Genomic DNA, 14,602 nt, shown 5'->3' with positions numbered 1-14,602 from the left:
GAAAAGTATTTCTTGCGCGCTGTACAGACAAAACGTAGCATACATAGAGAAGGAAAAGAGGGTGCAGAATGTGGTGTTACAGTCATAGCTAGGCTGAAGAGAAAGATCAACTTAATGCGAGGTAGGTACATTCAAAAGTCTGATGGCAGCAGGGAAAAAGCTGTTATTGAGTTGGTTGGTACGTGTCCTTAGACTTTTTGTATCCTTTTCCAGACGGAAGAAGGTGGAAGAGAGAATGTTTGGAGTGGGTGGGGTCTTTGATTATGCTGGCTGCTTTTCCAAGGATGTGGGAATTGTAGATAATGTCAGTGGATGGGAGGCTGGTTTGAGTGCTGGACTGGGCCTCGTTCACAACCCTTTCTAGTTTCTTGCGGTCTTGGACAGAGCAGGAGCCATACCAAGCTGTGATGCAACCAGAAAGGATGCTTTCTATGGTGCATCTGTAAAGGATGGCGAGAGTCATACCGAACATGCCAAATTTCCTTAGTCTTCTGTGAAAGTAGAGGCATTGGTGGGCTTTCTTAACTATAGTGTTGACATGGGGGGCCAGGACAGGTTGATGATCTGGACACCTAAAAACTTGAAGCTCTTGACTATTTCTACTTCATCCCCATTGATGTAGACAGGGGCATGTCCTCCACTACGCTTCCTGAAGTCGATAACTATCTCCTTCGTTTCATTGACATTGAGGAAGACATTATTGTCATCGCACCAGATTCTCTATCTCTTTCCTGTACTCCGGCTCATCATTGTTTGAGATCTGACCCACTATGGTGGTGTCATCAGCAAACTTGAAAATAGAATTGGAGGGAAATCGGCCACACAGTGATAGGTGCATAAGCAGTTCCGTTAGGGGCTGAGGACATTCCGGAAGGATAGACAGGATGAGACAGGAGGTGCAGTTGCTTTTTCAGTTACAGATGACATCGAGGCTATATTAAGAAATAGCATTGGCAATAAGAGCAACATGTTCAATCATGGGTGGAAATAAAAAACATCTTGGTAAGAGTAATTTACAGACCCCCGAGCAATACTTCCAAAGTGGCACGTAATATAAACCAAGAAATAATAAGGGCTTGTGAAAAGGATGCAACAGTAATCATGGATGATTTTAACATGCATATTGACTGGATCAATCAAATTGATAAAGGTAGCTTCGAGGGAGATTTCATAAAGTGTATGAGATTGTTTCTTAGAGCAATATGTTATGGAGCCAACCAGGGATCAAGCTATTTTTGATTTAGTATTATGTAATTAAGAAGGGTTGATAAATAGTCTTTTGTTAAAGATTCTATTGGGCTCTTGGAGGGATCAAAGAATATTTTTCACCCGAATGGTCATTGGGGTTTTTTGGTTTTTCAATGTCCTGAGAAGCGACATGGCATCTACAAGGTAAGGAGTTTCTTGACCTTAGTACATAAAGTACCAGAACTGCATGGGACAGTTTAATTACCTAGTTGCTCTTTTCTAGGCTAACATTTTTGTACATTCATATCATCAGGATTAAGGTCTGATGTATTTTTTTCCTCTATTTCAGATGCTGGATTTCTTTTAATTGAGGAGCTGGATAAGATTATATATAACATTATAATATTTTGTAAAGTATTGCTACTTTACGCTTAGAGAAAAAACTTCTTGTGACTTGTGAGTATACTTATCTTGCATACATACGTATATAGGCACAAGCAGAGCTGTTTCAGTATGTCTTAATGACAATTGAAGGATATGATGGAGAGGAGTTGATAGTTGAGAGTGGTAGCAGAAGGGGAGAGAGGAAGGGGTGTCATTGAGAGACATGAAGAGGTGCACTTGTCATTGTTACTCTTGTGAGATCATTAAGCAACAATTTGTATTGTGTAACTTTGGCCAATTCAGCAGGCGATTTCAGGGCAGCCCAGCCGTCAGTTGTGGCAGAGTCTGGAAATTAGAATCAAAGTTTAAATGTCCACATCTTAAGCTATTGCTTTGAAATGGATTGGTCAGATTCCATTTGTAATACTGTGTTCAATTCTAATTACTGCAAAAGATATTCATACTTTGAGAGGTAGAGAAATTAATTGCAAAGATGATCTGAAATGGAATAACTGCAGCTCAACAGAGTGAAAAGCGTCTGGTAAGGAGAAGATTTGAATGGGGTATGTGTAGAATAGTGAGAAGTGAATTTGACACTGATGCCAGGGAGATCCTTTTAAAATTCACTGAAGGGAGTTCACTGGGGTGGAGAAAGGAACTGATTTCATGGTTTGAGTCCGTATAACTCTTCAGTGTTAAATAATATTAGAAACAACTTACATTTACATAGCTATAGAGCGACCCAAGTACCATGAGTTATTATACATTGGAAGGGCGTTATCCTGCCTGGAACCTGGATAGATGAACAGTCAACATTGTGCGGGGAGGAATGGTGAGGAAAATAATGGATAGATTCGGATGATGAATAGAGTTTTTTGTTGATGTGGAAAAGGAATGCAGTGGACTCAAAGTCAGATCATAAGAAATGGGAGCAGGAGTAGGTCATTCTGCTCATTGAGCCTTTGAATAATAAGCGTGGGAACCTGATCAGGGCCAGTGTGGCAGGCTGGGTGCATCATAATGGGCACAAAACCTATTTTTCTGCTAGTGCCAGATTCTCTGAGCCAACGTGATTCCCACCAGGGAGCTAGCAGGCCTGAAGTAAACCCCAATTAGTGTTTCCATATCCTACCATTCAAATTTTGATTTTATTTTCCGTGTAAATATAAAGCTATTATCAGTAAAAGTAAAAATGTTAAATTCTGCAAATTCCTTTCAGAAATTTATTTACATTATTTTTATATTATCAGGAACTAGAAGAATAATGAAACAGGTAAGAATCCATTGTATTCCAAGACCCATTGCATTGCCAATTATATAGTATTGTTTTTCTTTCATGGAATATGCCTGTTGTTGACTAGGTCAGCATTTTTATTGCCCATCCATAATTGCCCTGGAGAATGTGGTGGTGCGCTGCCTTCTTAAACTGTAGGTGTAGGTGCACCTACAGTGCTGATAGAAAGTGAGTTCTAGAACATTGACCCAGCAGCAATGAAAGAATGGCAATATAATTCCAAGTCAGGATGGCGCATGTCTTGGAGGTGGTGGTGTTCCCATGCATCTGCTGCTCTTGTTCTTCTAAATAGTAGAGGTTGTGGGTTTGGAAGGTGTTGTTGAAGGGACCTTGGTGAGTTGGTGCAGTGACTGTTATAGATGAAACATACTACTGCTGCTCTGTTGGAGGGAGTGTTGAAGTGGGGTGGATGGGGTACCAAACAAGTGGGCTGCTTTGTCCTGGATGGTGTCAAGCCTCTTGAGTGTTGTTGGAGCCACACTCATCCAAGCAACTTACCTCTGACTTCTGCCTTGTAGCCATGATCTTATTAAAGGCAGAGCAGACTCAAGGGGCTGAATGGCCGACTCCTTGTTTGTATGTTCATAAGATAATGGGCAGAATGTTCTACTCCCACCAGTGGCAAGCATTGTGGTAACAAAATTTGGAGTAATTTCAAAAGTCAGCTTGGAATTTTGTTCTCCTGATTTTGATGGCGGGCTAAAGGCTTTGCTGCTGATCTATGATTGGATCCTCAATTGCATCTCATGAATGCTCATTAAAAGGCAAGCCAGAATCACATCTCCCCTCCAAATTAGTGCATAGAATGTTGTGCAGGGAATGGTCGCTGAACAGAATGGTGCACAGGGCATTTAGTCCTTGATGTCATAGTCATGAGAGTCAACGAGCACAGTAACATTGATTGGAGGCTTTTGGATTTGGGAGGTTGGTAAATGCGGAGTCATTGAGGGTATTGTATGGCCTCATGGGGTGGGTCTCTGAAAGTGAGGGTGCAAGAGGGCTCAGGAAGAGATGGGTCAGATCAACAAATGGCATGGGGACATCAACATCGAAGAGAATGTGAGGATATCAGGGCTATCAAAATGCACAGTGGTGGGTCAGAGGGAACAGCAGGGAAGATGAATCACTGCCCATCCACCATGAGATTTGACAAGCTCCTCACTGCTGCAAAATTAGTGAGCTGAAGAGCAGAAGATTGAGTGCAAAAACCTGCCCCGATGCTCAGTGGGAAGCACACCAATTTTCCGATCGCTATCACATTTCCATCTCCAAAACTGAAAATTCCACCTGACATCTCCAACAGTGATTAGGGAATGCTGCACTGAGGTAGTCTTGATACTTGTGCTAGAGCTTTCTGACTTGGATGTGAGTGTCTCACCAACAAATCCCCCTACTATACTCCTTTTACACCTATGACTGTGTGGCCAAATTCCCCTCCAATTCGATTTTCAAGTTTGCTGACCACTGTAGTGGGTCGGACCTCAAACAATGATGAGACAGAGTACAGGAGTGAGATAGAAAATCTGATGAACTGGTGCGACAACAATAATCTCTCCCTCAATGTCAACAATGCGAAGAAGATTGTCATCGACTTCAGGAAGCGTAAAGGAGAACATGCCCCTGTCTACATCAACGGGAACGAAGTAGAAAGGGTCAAGAGCTTCAAGTTTTTAGGTGTCCAGGTCACCATCTCAGAGTCAAACACAGCTTGACTTGATGATCTTTCATTTGCTAACCCAAAAACCGGATATCCACCCCATGGCATGATTAACTTCCTTGTTGCTGTCTCTCTATCATCCGAATGCCTTTCCCAGTGACACTTTGCCAAGACAATTGACTGTATCGGTCCAGGGCCCTTCAGACAGATACATTCTTATGCCCAGGCAATAGGGCCTTTCACTTTGACATTAAGTGTTTCAGCATTTGTCCTGAGTTTGAAACTTCATTGTGCTTCTGCTGACTAAATGGCTTTTGCCGTTGAACTCTTGAACTTCTATAGTCTCTGCAATGTTCGCATTTTGACTGAGGCGAACAAATATATTTGAATTAAATTCAATATCTTAATATATATTATTTAACATATATATAGATACTTAACATTAAAATCATCTCTTATTCAATTTTAATTGTGTCTTTTATGTTTAAATTTTTAGTTGTGTCTTGAATTGAGACTTCTTGCCTTTGCGAGTTAATTACGTTTTTAAGAGAATCAGGCCACTGACAGAGAAACCCCCACTACATGCCCTATTATCTCCTGTAACCCGGTGTCATATTGTGTTTTATAAAGCTGCTGTAATGCGCTTTGAGACATGTTATTACATTAAAAGTGTTTAAATAGTATGATTTTGTTGAAGAGGTAAATGGACAAGAAGTAAAATCTAACAATGTAAGTGCATGTCAATTCACTCCTCATTACAGATTCGTTTAATCGCCTTATTGGTTCTTAACCTACAACTCATAGTCTGTTGTGGCCCAGCCGAGTATTTGAATGATGGAGAGTGCTGCTCGATGTGTTCACCAGGTAAGTGATGGCCCCTATTTTAAACGATCCTCTCCACACAAACACCATCATTTTCTTTAACTTTTCAAAGTGCGAATGTTATGAATCATTGAATAGAATCCCTGCAGTGCAGAAGGAGGCCATTCACCCATTGAACCTGCACCGATAACAATCCCACCCAGGCCCTATCTCTGTAGCCACACGTATTTACCCTGCTAGTCCCCCTGACATTAAGGGTCAATTTAGCGAATCCACCTAAGCTGTACATTTTTGGACTGTGGGAGGAAACCAGAGCACCCGGAGGAAACCCACGCAGACACGGGGAGAACGTGCAGACTCCACACAGATAGTCACCCAAGGCTGGAATTGAACCCGGTGGCAGTGTCACCGTGCTGCCCATAGTTTTGATTCATATAAAATGCATCATGAATAAATGTTCCCTTATCAATGCCAGTTGCTTTATTGTGTGAGACACGTGGCTCCTGCTTCCTCTTCTCTTAATTAAGATCTTTGTTTAATTTTTCTGTAAATCATTTCAGTTTCTCAGAAGTATTCACATCACTAATTGTTTCAATATTGAAAGCTTTCAATAACAGTTATATTTTTGATTATGTTTTCCAATGACACCTACCTAGTATGCACGGTGGCACAGTGGTTAACACTGCTGTCTCACAGCGCCAGGGACCTGGGTTTGATTCCCGGCTTGGGTCATTGTCTGTGTGGAGTCTGCACATTCTCCCCGTGTCTGCGTGGGTTTCCTCCAGGTGCTCCGGTTTCCTCCCACAGTCCGAAAAGATGTGCTGGTTAGGTGCAGTGGCTATGCTAAATTCTCCCTCAGTGTACCCAAACAGGCACCGGAGTGTGGCAACTAGAGGATTTTCAGAATAACTTCATTGCCGTGTTAATGTAAACCTAATTGTGACACTAATAAATAAACTAAACTTTAGTATTTGTAAAATTGGTTTTAATGTAATCAGAACAAACTTTGAAATATTCATTTTCAGCTTTACTTATTTAAATCATAAATAAAACCAGCCTGCAGAAAATTCTGAGGTTTCACATTTCAATGCTCTTGTTAGCATGGTGACTGCTCCATGTTTTCCAAGGAGCCGTTCACCTCACTGACAGCTGCCACATAGTTTTTGCAGTCCTTTGAGCAGAGAGTTTCTCTAATCAGACATCTGATCCAGCACAGCATGTCTTCCACAGGGCATGTGTGAGTAGGATAAAAAAAACAAGGCTCTTCAACCAATCAAATTGAACCCTTACTGAAACACACACAGGGTTAAATTGGATAACCCCTGGAAAACAGCACAGGGACTGTGATACACAATTAAACCACACCTATATTTGGAAGGCAGGCAAAACGTCAAACCTGTGCCTGTGCCTTCCAATGGTTTCTGTGAGCAGTCAACACTCCCCACTCCGTTCACTGGATACACACACCAACAGGTGGATCAATAGCATTGGCATCTTGACTTTTTAAAATTAATTTGTGGGACATGAGCTTTGCTGGCTGGCCAGCACTCATTGCCCATCCGAGTTGCCCTTGAGAAGGTGGTGGTGAGCTGCCCACAATGGCATTAGGGAGGGAATTCCAGGATTTTGACCCAGCGACTGCGAAAGAAAGGCAATAATACTTCAAGTGATGTTCCCATGTATCCGCTGCCCTTGTCCTTCTAGATGGAAGTGGTTGTGTGTTTGGAAGGTGACTGCATCTGTTAAAGGGGAAGGACATTGTGCCTGCTGGTGATGCTGAGATCATTCTAAATATTGTGCTGTGAAGGAATCAATAATGGCTAGCAGCTGGAGTGAGCATGGACAAAGGTTTTCAGATGCTGCGCTGGAGCTCTTGGTGGAAGAGATTAAAGAAAAACGCGATATTCTGTACTTTCCAGGCACGTGCTCAGAAGGCACTGACGAGGGAGAAGAGGTCAATGCTGTTGTGGGAAAATTGCCACTTCGGAGTCAGACTTGGAGGTTTCAACAATACAGTTTTATTTAACGAAGCTTCGTGGAGAAAAGGCACTGGCACTCCGTGGTACTTTAGGCAGCTACCTTCTCTCAATGATACAATAGGAGTGGTTCATTTTTATACTTTTCACACAATGGATAGCCCGGACATTAGCCATTTAACACATCGTTATAGCTGAGTAGGATCGATAGTTTAACACATCGTTACAGCCAGACATATACAGACATTGGCTTTTAACATCGCATTGTTTCATAGAACGGGTACATTTTCCCTATCAATGACTTAGTTTCGGTCTATACATACAGTAATTGGTTTTCCTGCATTTATGTATTCCCGTTCCTGTTTGTGGCTAACCTCTTTATCAGTCCTTATTGTCCTAGATCTGTCCTTATCCTAAAAAGTGCCTCAAGCCCTGGCTGGCTTCCTGCAGGATCTGATACCTGCATGTTTAACTTTAAATAACTGTCTGTCCTTCATGTTTTAATTTCAAGTAGCTGTCTGCACTAAAAGTTAGTGCCTGTTTAATGTCTCTTTCCCAGGTGACTGTTTATGTGCCAGGCAGCCATTTTATGTGTTATGTACCCATCTTTATGTTTTTCCCACTTCAATGCCAAGAATCTAGTCCCAGGGACCAAGATGCAGTGAAGGAAAATGTTTAATGATCTCACACAAGTTATCTCCGTTAACAAATACACCTTCAAATGCCATAAGGTTGCACACTAGTTCTACAGCAGAGGACTCAACTGAAGACTTTATATAGACCAAGCTACAGATAAAGGCTGATGGGTGCGCACAGAGAAATGCACATGGTACACTGGGAAACGTGCAGGAAAAACTACATTCAGTGTTAATGGAGAAATCCAACACCAACTCTCTGGAGTGTTGCAATGGAAGCTGACACTGCAATCTGTTATGGAAGAAACTGATTTTTTGCACAAGTCATTAACATCTGTAGATTATTGAGACAAATATGGAAAAGCACTTGCTCCTGAATGCGGCAGCCCTAACTTTTCTGATTCTTTTTATTTGTTCACGGGATGTGGGCCTCACTGGCTTGGCCAATATTTATTGCCCATCCTGAGGGTATTTAAGAGTCAACCACATTGCTGGAGTCACATGGAGGCCAGACCAGATAAGGCTGACAGATTTCCTTCCCTAAAGGACATTGGTGAACCAGATGGGCTTTTATGACAATCAATTCATAGTCGTCATTAGATTTATAACTCCAGATTTTTTTTAAAAATCTAATTCAAATTTCGCCATCTGCCATGGTGAGATTTGAACCCAGGCCCCTAAAACATTACCTTGGCTCTTTGGATTACTAGTTCAGTGAAAATACTACTGCCTCCTCCTGTGTGTTTAATGATATCTAGTGTGTTTAATGGTATTTAATGGTTAAGTATCTATGTCGCAATTCTCCCAAAATTCTAAATGTCGAATTCATGGGAAAACTGGTGCAAATCATGCCAGTTTTTTCAGTGCGACTTCACACTTGAATCTCCCAAACTCTGTGCAATGCAGAGCTCACAATCGTGAACATAATTAAAAGCTCAGGGGCCTATTCATGCCGGAGGCTGACAGTTGCGCACCGCTGCCAGTGTGCAGTGGCCCCTATTTATCAGCCTGCAGTTTGCTGGCCAGCCCGGGACCTGTGCAGTGCTGCCTCTCCCGCCCACCATCCCAGAGTGCCCCGATCTTCAGACCCTCACGCCCCAGCAGTGACAATCCCCCGAGGCTACCCCGATCGCTGGCCTCCCTCCAGCCCGCCCGATCACCAGGTAGAGTGGCAGCGGGACCCACCACCACCACACCCATGGATCGCTCCCTTGGGACTGCTCAGTGGTCACCCGGGCATGGCCATTTTGCCCCTTGGGCAGTGCCAGAGACATAGGCTGGCACAGCCAGGGTGCCCATGCCCAGACGGCACCCCCCCACCCCCCTTTTACTCTATTGGGGTCTCCCGCTAGTTCCCCGAACGTGGGGAATTACTCTAAACCCCACCGGAGTGAAATATCCCTGACGGGGCGGGAGATGCTAGCGGGCCCGGAGAATTCAGTCCTGGGCCCACTAATCACAAAATAAGATTAAAAACAGATGCAAAGTACTTAGCTTGTGTTCTCGCCGGTTTCCAGACGGCGCCGGATATCGGCGCTGGAAAATGCGCACATGAATCGGCTGACACACGATTCTCCCAGCCCGTCGTGCTAATTGTTTAGGGCGCAAAGCTAAAAAATTAGCGTGGTGGGATGGGAGAATCGCCCCCCTCCCCCAAACTTGCATCCTTACGTGAGTAAGCTCCTGGATTACACTCTGATGTGCCTGTGCCTCCTCAACTTCCGTTATTGCTGTCTAAAAATAATAAAGCTTCTCATGTCATTTCCAATTTTATTTTTTCTGAGCCTTTTGCAGCAGAATTCTTTCTGTCAACAGTTTTCCAGGAACATTATAAGTATTCTGATTCCATAACTGACTTGCACATGTTTTTTTTTCTTGCAGGCACCATAGTGTTCAGACATTGCACAACAGATTTTGGTACAACATGTAAACCTTGTACAGATGGAGAATATATTGAACATCCAAATGGCTTAGAAAAGTGCCTCAAATGTAAAGTTTGTGATCAAGGTAAATATCACAATCACATTTATTTCATTGTCATGGAGGCTGACTTATTTAAAATATTCAAGGTGCAGATTGGCAAAGTTCTGGGAGTCGAGGGTTTTGGGGAACAGGCTGGAAAGTGGAGTTGAGGCCATGAGCCCTGATCTTATTGAATCATGGGACAGAATGACCTACTCCTGATCCTTTCGCTTATGCTGTAATGAGTTTTGGAGATTGAGGGCGGAATTTTACGGCCGCGCTTGTCCCGAAACTATAACATCCCACCCGAGGTCAACGGACCTTTCCATGGTCCACCCCACGCCCACTCCGCTTTCCCATGGAGGGTGGAATGGGAATATTTGCCCCCTCAGTGTTTTCTCAGGAACAGTAATAAAGCGGTTGTTTTAACTGTTGGTCAGAATTTATGCTCCCCCATTCCCCCCGATGGGTTCCGAATCAGGTGGGTGGGCGGAATGTAGAATTGCATGGATGGAATTTCACTCACCCTGACCAAGACACGATTGCTGGAGACGGGGCCTCGGACAGGGAGCTGGCCCATGCCTGTATTCCCTTTCCAGCCCAGCCTCAATTTATAGGCTGACAAGTGCCTGATAACTGAGGGTGGAATGCTGAAACACTTCTCACCCTCTATCTCGGGCAGGAGGTGGGGGAAGTGCCTCCATTGGAATGTCCTTTCAGATTGGGGACACCTTCCCCTGAGGAACCGGAGAGATCCAGCCCATCTCTCCTTCCCCCCACCCCCCATTTCCGGTCTGCCCCAAATCTTAAATCGCCCCAGTAACCCTGGTACATTTAATTTGTATTCCTTGAGCTTAGTGTTTGAGGGTTGAACTAATTAAACTCTTTAACATTTTAAAGGGATTGAATCGAGAAGATACAGAGAAACTGAGATGGGGGTAATCTTAAGATTATTGCTAAAAAATAGACTTTTTGTTGAAGCTTTTTGTCTTGTACTCATCACAACAATCTGCAAGAACACCACATGTAAAGGGAAGAACAATTTTTATTATGAGAAGAGAATGCTGAATGATTGGCAGGTAGACTCTGATTGGTAGAGGTGTTGCCATGGAGGATGAACCAGTAAATGATGACTGACAGTTATTAATTTTAAGATTAGAACCTGTCCATTTAAGAATTAAATTGTGAAGCAGTTTTTCATGTAAAGTATAGTGGAAATTTGGAACTGCCTCCCCAAAGGTCTCTGGATTCTGGATCATTTGTCATGAGGTAGAATTTTGGTACGAGCGATTGGTGAAAGAACACACACAAAGCAGAGGAAAACGTTAAAAATATAAACTGAGAAATGGTCACCTCTTCTTCATGGAATTGGACAATTGGCTCCACCGGGTTAATCACCCAAAAATCAATCCTCTGGATTATAAAAATAAAGTTCCTCTATTTCATTGCCTAGCTCGTAAGGAGGTATAAAGTGAAATGGTTCATACTGATTCCACTTGTAGCTTATTCATGTTTTCTGTTTATAGAGTTGGGGCTGCAAGCTAAACATGTATGTACCTATACACGTAATACAATCTGTGGACCGAGAGAAGGATATTACTGCATTGACAAAACCTGTCAGATGGGCAGAAAGCACAAAACATGTCCTCCAGGTGAAGGAGTTAAAGAAAAAGGTATGGTTTGAATTTCCTTATATTTCATCATTAAATCCTGCCTTGTGGTGGAAGATATGTGTTTGACTTTCCTCCACTATACACTTCAGAATTAGGCGGTACAGTAACAGCAGAGGATGGACAATCAGGCATGTAGGCAGGTTGCTAAACACTTGATCCTAAAATGCCATTTAGCCCTCAACTGGTCTATCAAATTAATTATGGGCAGTGCTCGGGAAACAAACCAAAATTGATATAATTATGAGGGAATTTGCTCCCAGAGAAGCAAGCTGCATTGGGTCACCCGATTGGCTCCTGCGGTTTGTCAGATTTACCCCAATGGGGATCATGGACAAATCTGTGTCTGTCTTTGAGCTGAAACGTTTGGGCGCTGCCAACATCGGGAATAAAGGCAGATTGGGCTTAAAAATGATGTAGCTGGCTGGCTTCCCAACTCCTTTCTTTAGTGACCCGTTTGGGTTCAGCAGCCTGGAAGGTCACTCACTCCACAAGGCCAACAGGCAATTAAAGTCATTAAGAGCCTTGTTAAAGGTCGGAAACCGAGGCTGACTAGGAGTTTCTAGTTGGTCTCCAGTTTCAGGTCACAAAGGGGCAAGTCACCTGTCTGGAGGCAGGCACACAGCAGTAGCCCAGGCAAACCTACAGGCTCCGTCTGTCTACCTCGGTGGGGTTTACAGCCACAAATCACCCTATAGAGGATTCCACCCCCTTTCCCCTCGGTGATAGCTTTGTATGTTTTTTAAAAAATTTTAATTGGCTGAGAGGGCACCTTGTTATTGAAGTGACCTTGAAATTACTCGGCTTGCACTGCAACCAGACACACCTCCTGAAGCTGGAAGGCCTCAGGTAATCCAGCTTTGAGAGACTATTAACTGCTGTTAATTGGATAAGAAACCAGTCCAAATGTTAATTAAGAGAGTCTACGGTCAACGTTTCAGGTCAGTGATTATTGCCCCTCCACGGGTGGGTTTGAGATCCGGAAATAGACCCCGTTCCTGTTTTGCATCCCCAAAGTGAAAATTCAGTCCTTTAGGCCTCTCTTTTCAGATGCACTAAATCATCCCAGCAAAATGTTTTTCATCTATAATTAGGCCATATTGATTTAGGCTCCCATTGCTTTACCTACCTTTAACGGTCAAAACTCAATTCTGTCCAAAGCTTGAGTTTCCCACATTCCTGTCCACACTATTATCCCATCGTCTCCAATCACTAATATACATTCCTGCTCTGTTACACAATATATCCAAATTAAAATCACTGGCCTTATCTGGCACGGTAGCACAGTGGTTAGCAACGCTGCTTCACAGCGCCAGGGACCCGGGTTCGATTCCTAGCTTGGGTCGCTGTCTGTGTGGAGTTTGCACGTTCTCCCCGTGTCTGCGTGGGTTTCCTCCAGGTGCTCCGGTTTCCTCCCACATTCTGAAAGATGTGCGGGTTAGGTGCATTGACCCGAATTGGTTCCGGACTGTTGCGACTAAGGGAATTTCACAGTAACTTCATTGCGGTGTTAATATAAACCTTGTGACTAATAAATAAACTTTAACTTTAAATCTCTCTATGGATTTTCATATTCCTATCACTGCAAATGCCTCAAGCCACAAATTATTTTGTGAACTTGACAATCCTCTGACCCCAGCCTTCTGCACAACCCTCAGTCCCTCGCTATTCCTCACCATTGGTGGCAGAGTTTTGATAGCCTCGTTCCTACTATCTGGATCTTGTAGTATAAAGGGTCAATGTGGGACTGGAAACAGTACTGTCCACATAGTGATTAAGAGAACACATGACCTGTACAATCAAAATTTGAATTCTTTACACTAATGTACGGACTATACGGCACAAACTGAATGAGCCTCAGGGACAGATTCAAATCAGTAACTGTAATGTTGTAACCATTACTAGGACATGGATACAGAATGGTCAAGACTGGGAACTAAACATGTCAGGTTATTACGGAAGGGATAGAGCAAACTGCAGAGGGTGTAGCAATTCTGATCAATAACAGAATCACTTCTATGGTGAGGGAGGATTAGGGGAAAGCATGCAGTAGAAACCCGAAGGGTGAAACTGAGGAACCAAAACCACAATGGGTGTCAGATATAAACCACCTGGTAGTAGCCCAGAAGACAGTAGACGGTATAAATGCTGAAATTGGGCAACTATGTAGTAAAGCAGAGTAGATGGGCGATTTGAATCTTAACATGGACTGGGAAAGACAGACAAGTCCCTGCCAGAAAGGTTATGAATTTCTGGAGTGTGTCTGGGATAGTTTCCTACAGCACCATATCTTGGATGCGACAAGGGGTCAAGCATTACTGGATCTAGTACTGAGCAATGAACCTGATTTAATTAGTGACCTAGTTGTTCGTGAGCACTTGTTAAACAGTGATCATAACATGACTGAGTTTAGTGTAGCATTTAATGGGCGGCACAGTGGTTAGCACTGCTGCCTCACAGCGCCAGGGACCCGGGTTCTATTCTGGCCTTGGGTCACTGCCGTTGTAGTTTGCACATTCTCCCCGTGTCTGTGTGGTTTCCTCCGGGTGCTCCAGTTTCTTCCCACACTCCAAAGATGTGCAGGTTGTTAGGAATGGGTTAACAGTCATCTTCCACTTAAGTTCTAACTTGGATGTTAATCATTTAATAGAGGTCACTGGGATATATAAAGAGGTTACAAGTGGCACTGGGTGTAAAGGAGAATTTTATGCAGAATTTGATCAAAGAAATAAAGGTAGTTTTATGAAGAAGCTGAACTCATGTCTCCTTTATGAACTGCAACTGAGAGGCTCAAACACAGGTTTGCTGGATTGGCCATGCTAAATTGACCCGAGTGTCAAGGGAATTGGCAGGGTAAATACATGGGGTTATGGGAATAGGGCCTGGGTGGGATTGTGGTTGGTGCAGACTCGATGGGCTGAATGGCCTCCTTCTGTACTGTAGGAATTCTATGATTTGAAAGATAAGCAAAGATCGGACATGAAAATTTTGGATTTAAGCAAGGCGGACTTTAA

The 14,602-nt window shown here is 43.3% G+C and overlaps 1 protein-coding gene across 9 annotated transcripts in view; it reads left to right on the top strand.

Annotated features, from left to right (window-relative positions):
* Positions 1-14,602, top strand: part of LOC144509816 (tumor necrosis factor receptor superfamily member 5-like) — a 125,887-nt gene that overhangs the window by 67,201 nt on the left and 44,084 nt on the right. For 6 of the 9 annotated variants that reach the window (XM_078238662.1, XM_078238664.1, XM_078238665.1 and 3 more), the window contains 5 exons: positions 1,538-1,644; positions 2,823-2,845; positions 5,285-5,387; positions 9,838-9,963; positions 11,445-11,591. In XM_078238662.1, the coding sequence (XP_078094788.1) occupies positions 2,837-2,845; positions 5,285-5,387; positions 9,838-9,963; positions 11,445-11,591 (385 nt within the window). In that variant the 5' untranslated portion in view covers positions 1,538-1,644; positions 2,823-2,836. The remainder of the gene's footprint in view (positions 1-1,537; positions 1,645-2,822; positions 2,846-5,284; positions 5,388-9,837; positions 9,964-11,444; positions 11,592-14,602) is intronic. The other 3 variants (XM_078238660.1, XM_078238659.1, XM_078238658.1) reach the window with 1 other exon arrangement.

The sequence above is a fragment of the Mustelus asterias genome, chromosome 22, assembly GCF_964213995.1.
Source record: "Mustelus asterias chromosome 22, sMusAst1.hap1.1, whole genome shotgun sequence".
Classification (NCBI taxonomy): domain Eukaryota; kingdom Metazoa; phylum Chordata; class Chondrichthyes; order Carcharhiniformes; family Triakidae; genus Mustelus; species Mustelus asterias.
The sequence above is the reverse complement of the archived record's forward strand: the minus strand, read 5'-3'. Positions and strand labels throughout refer to the sequence as shown.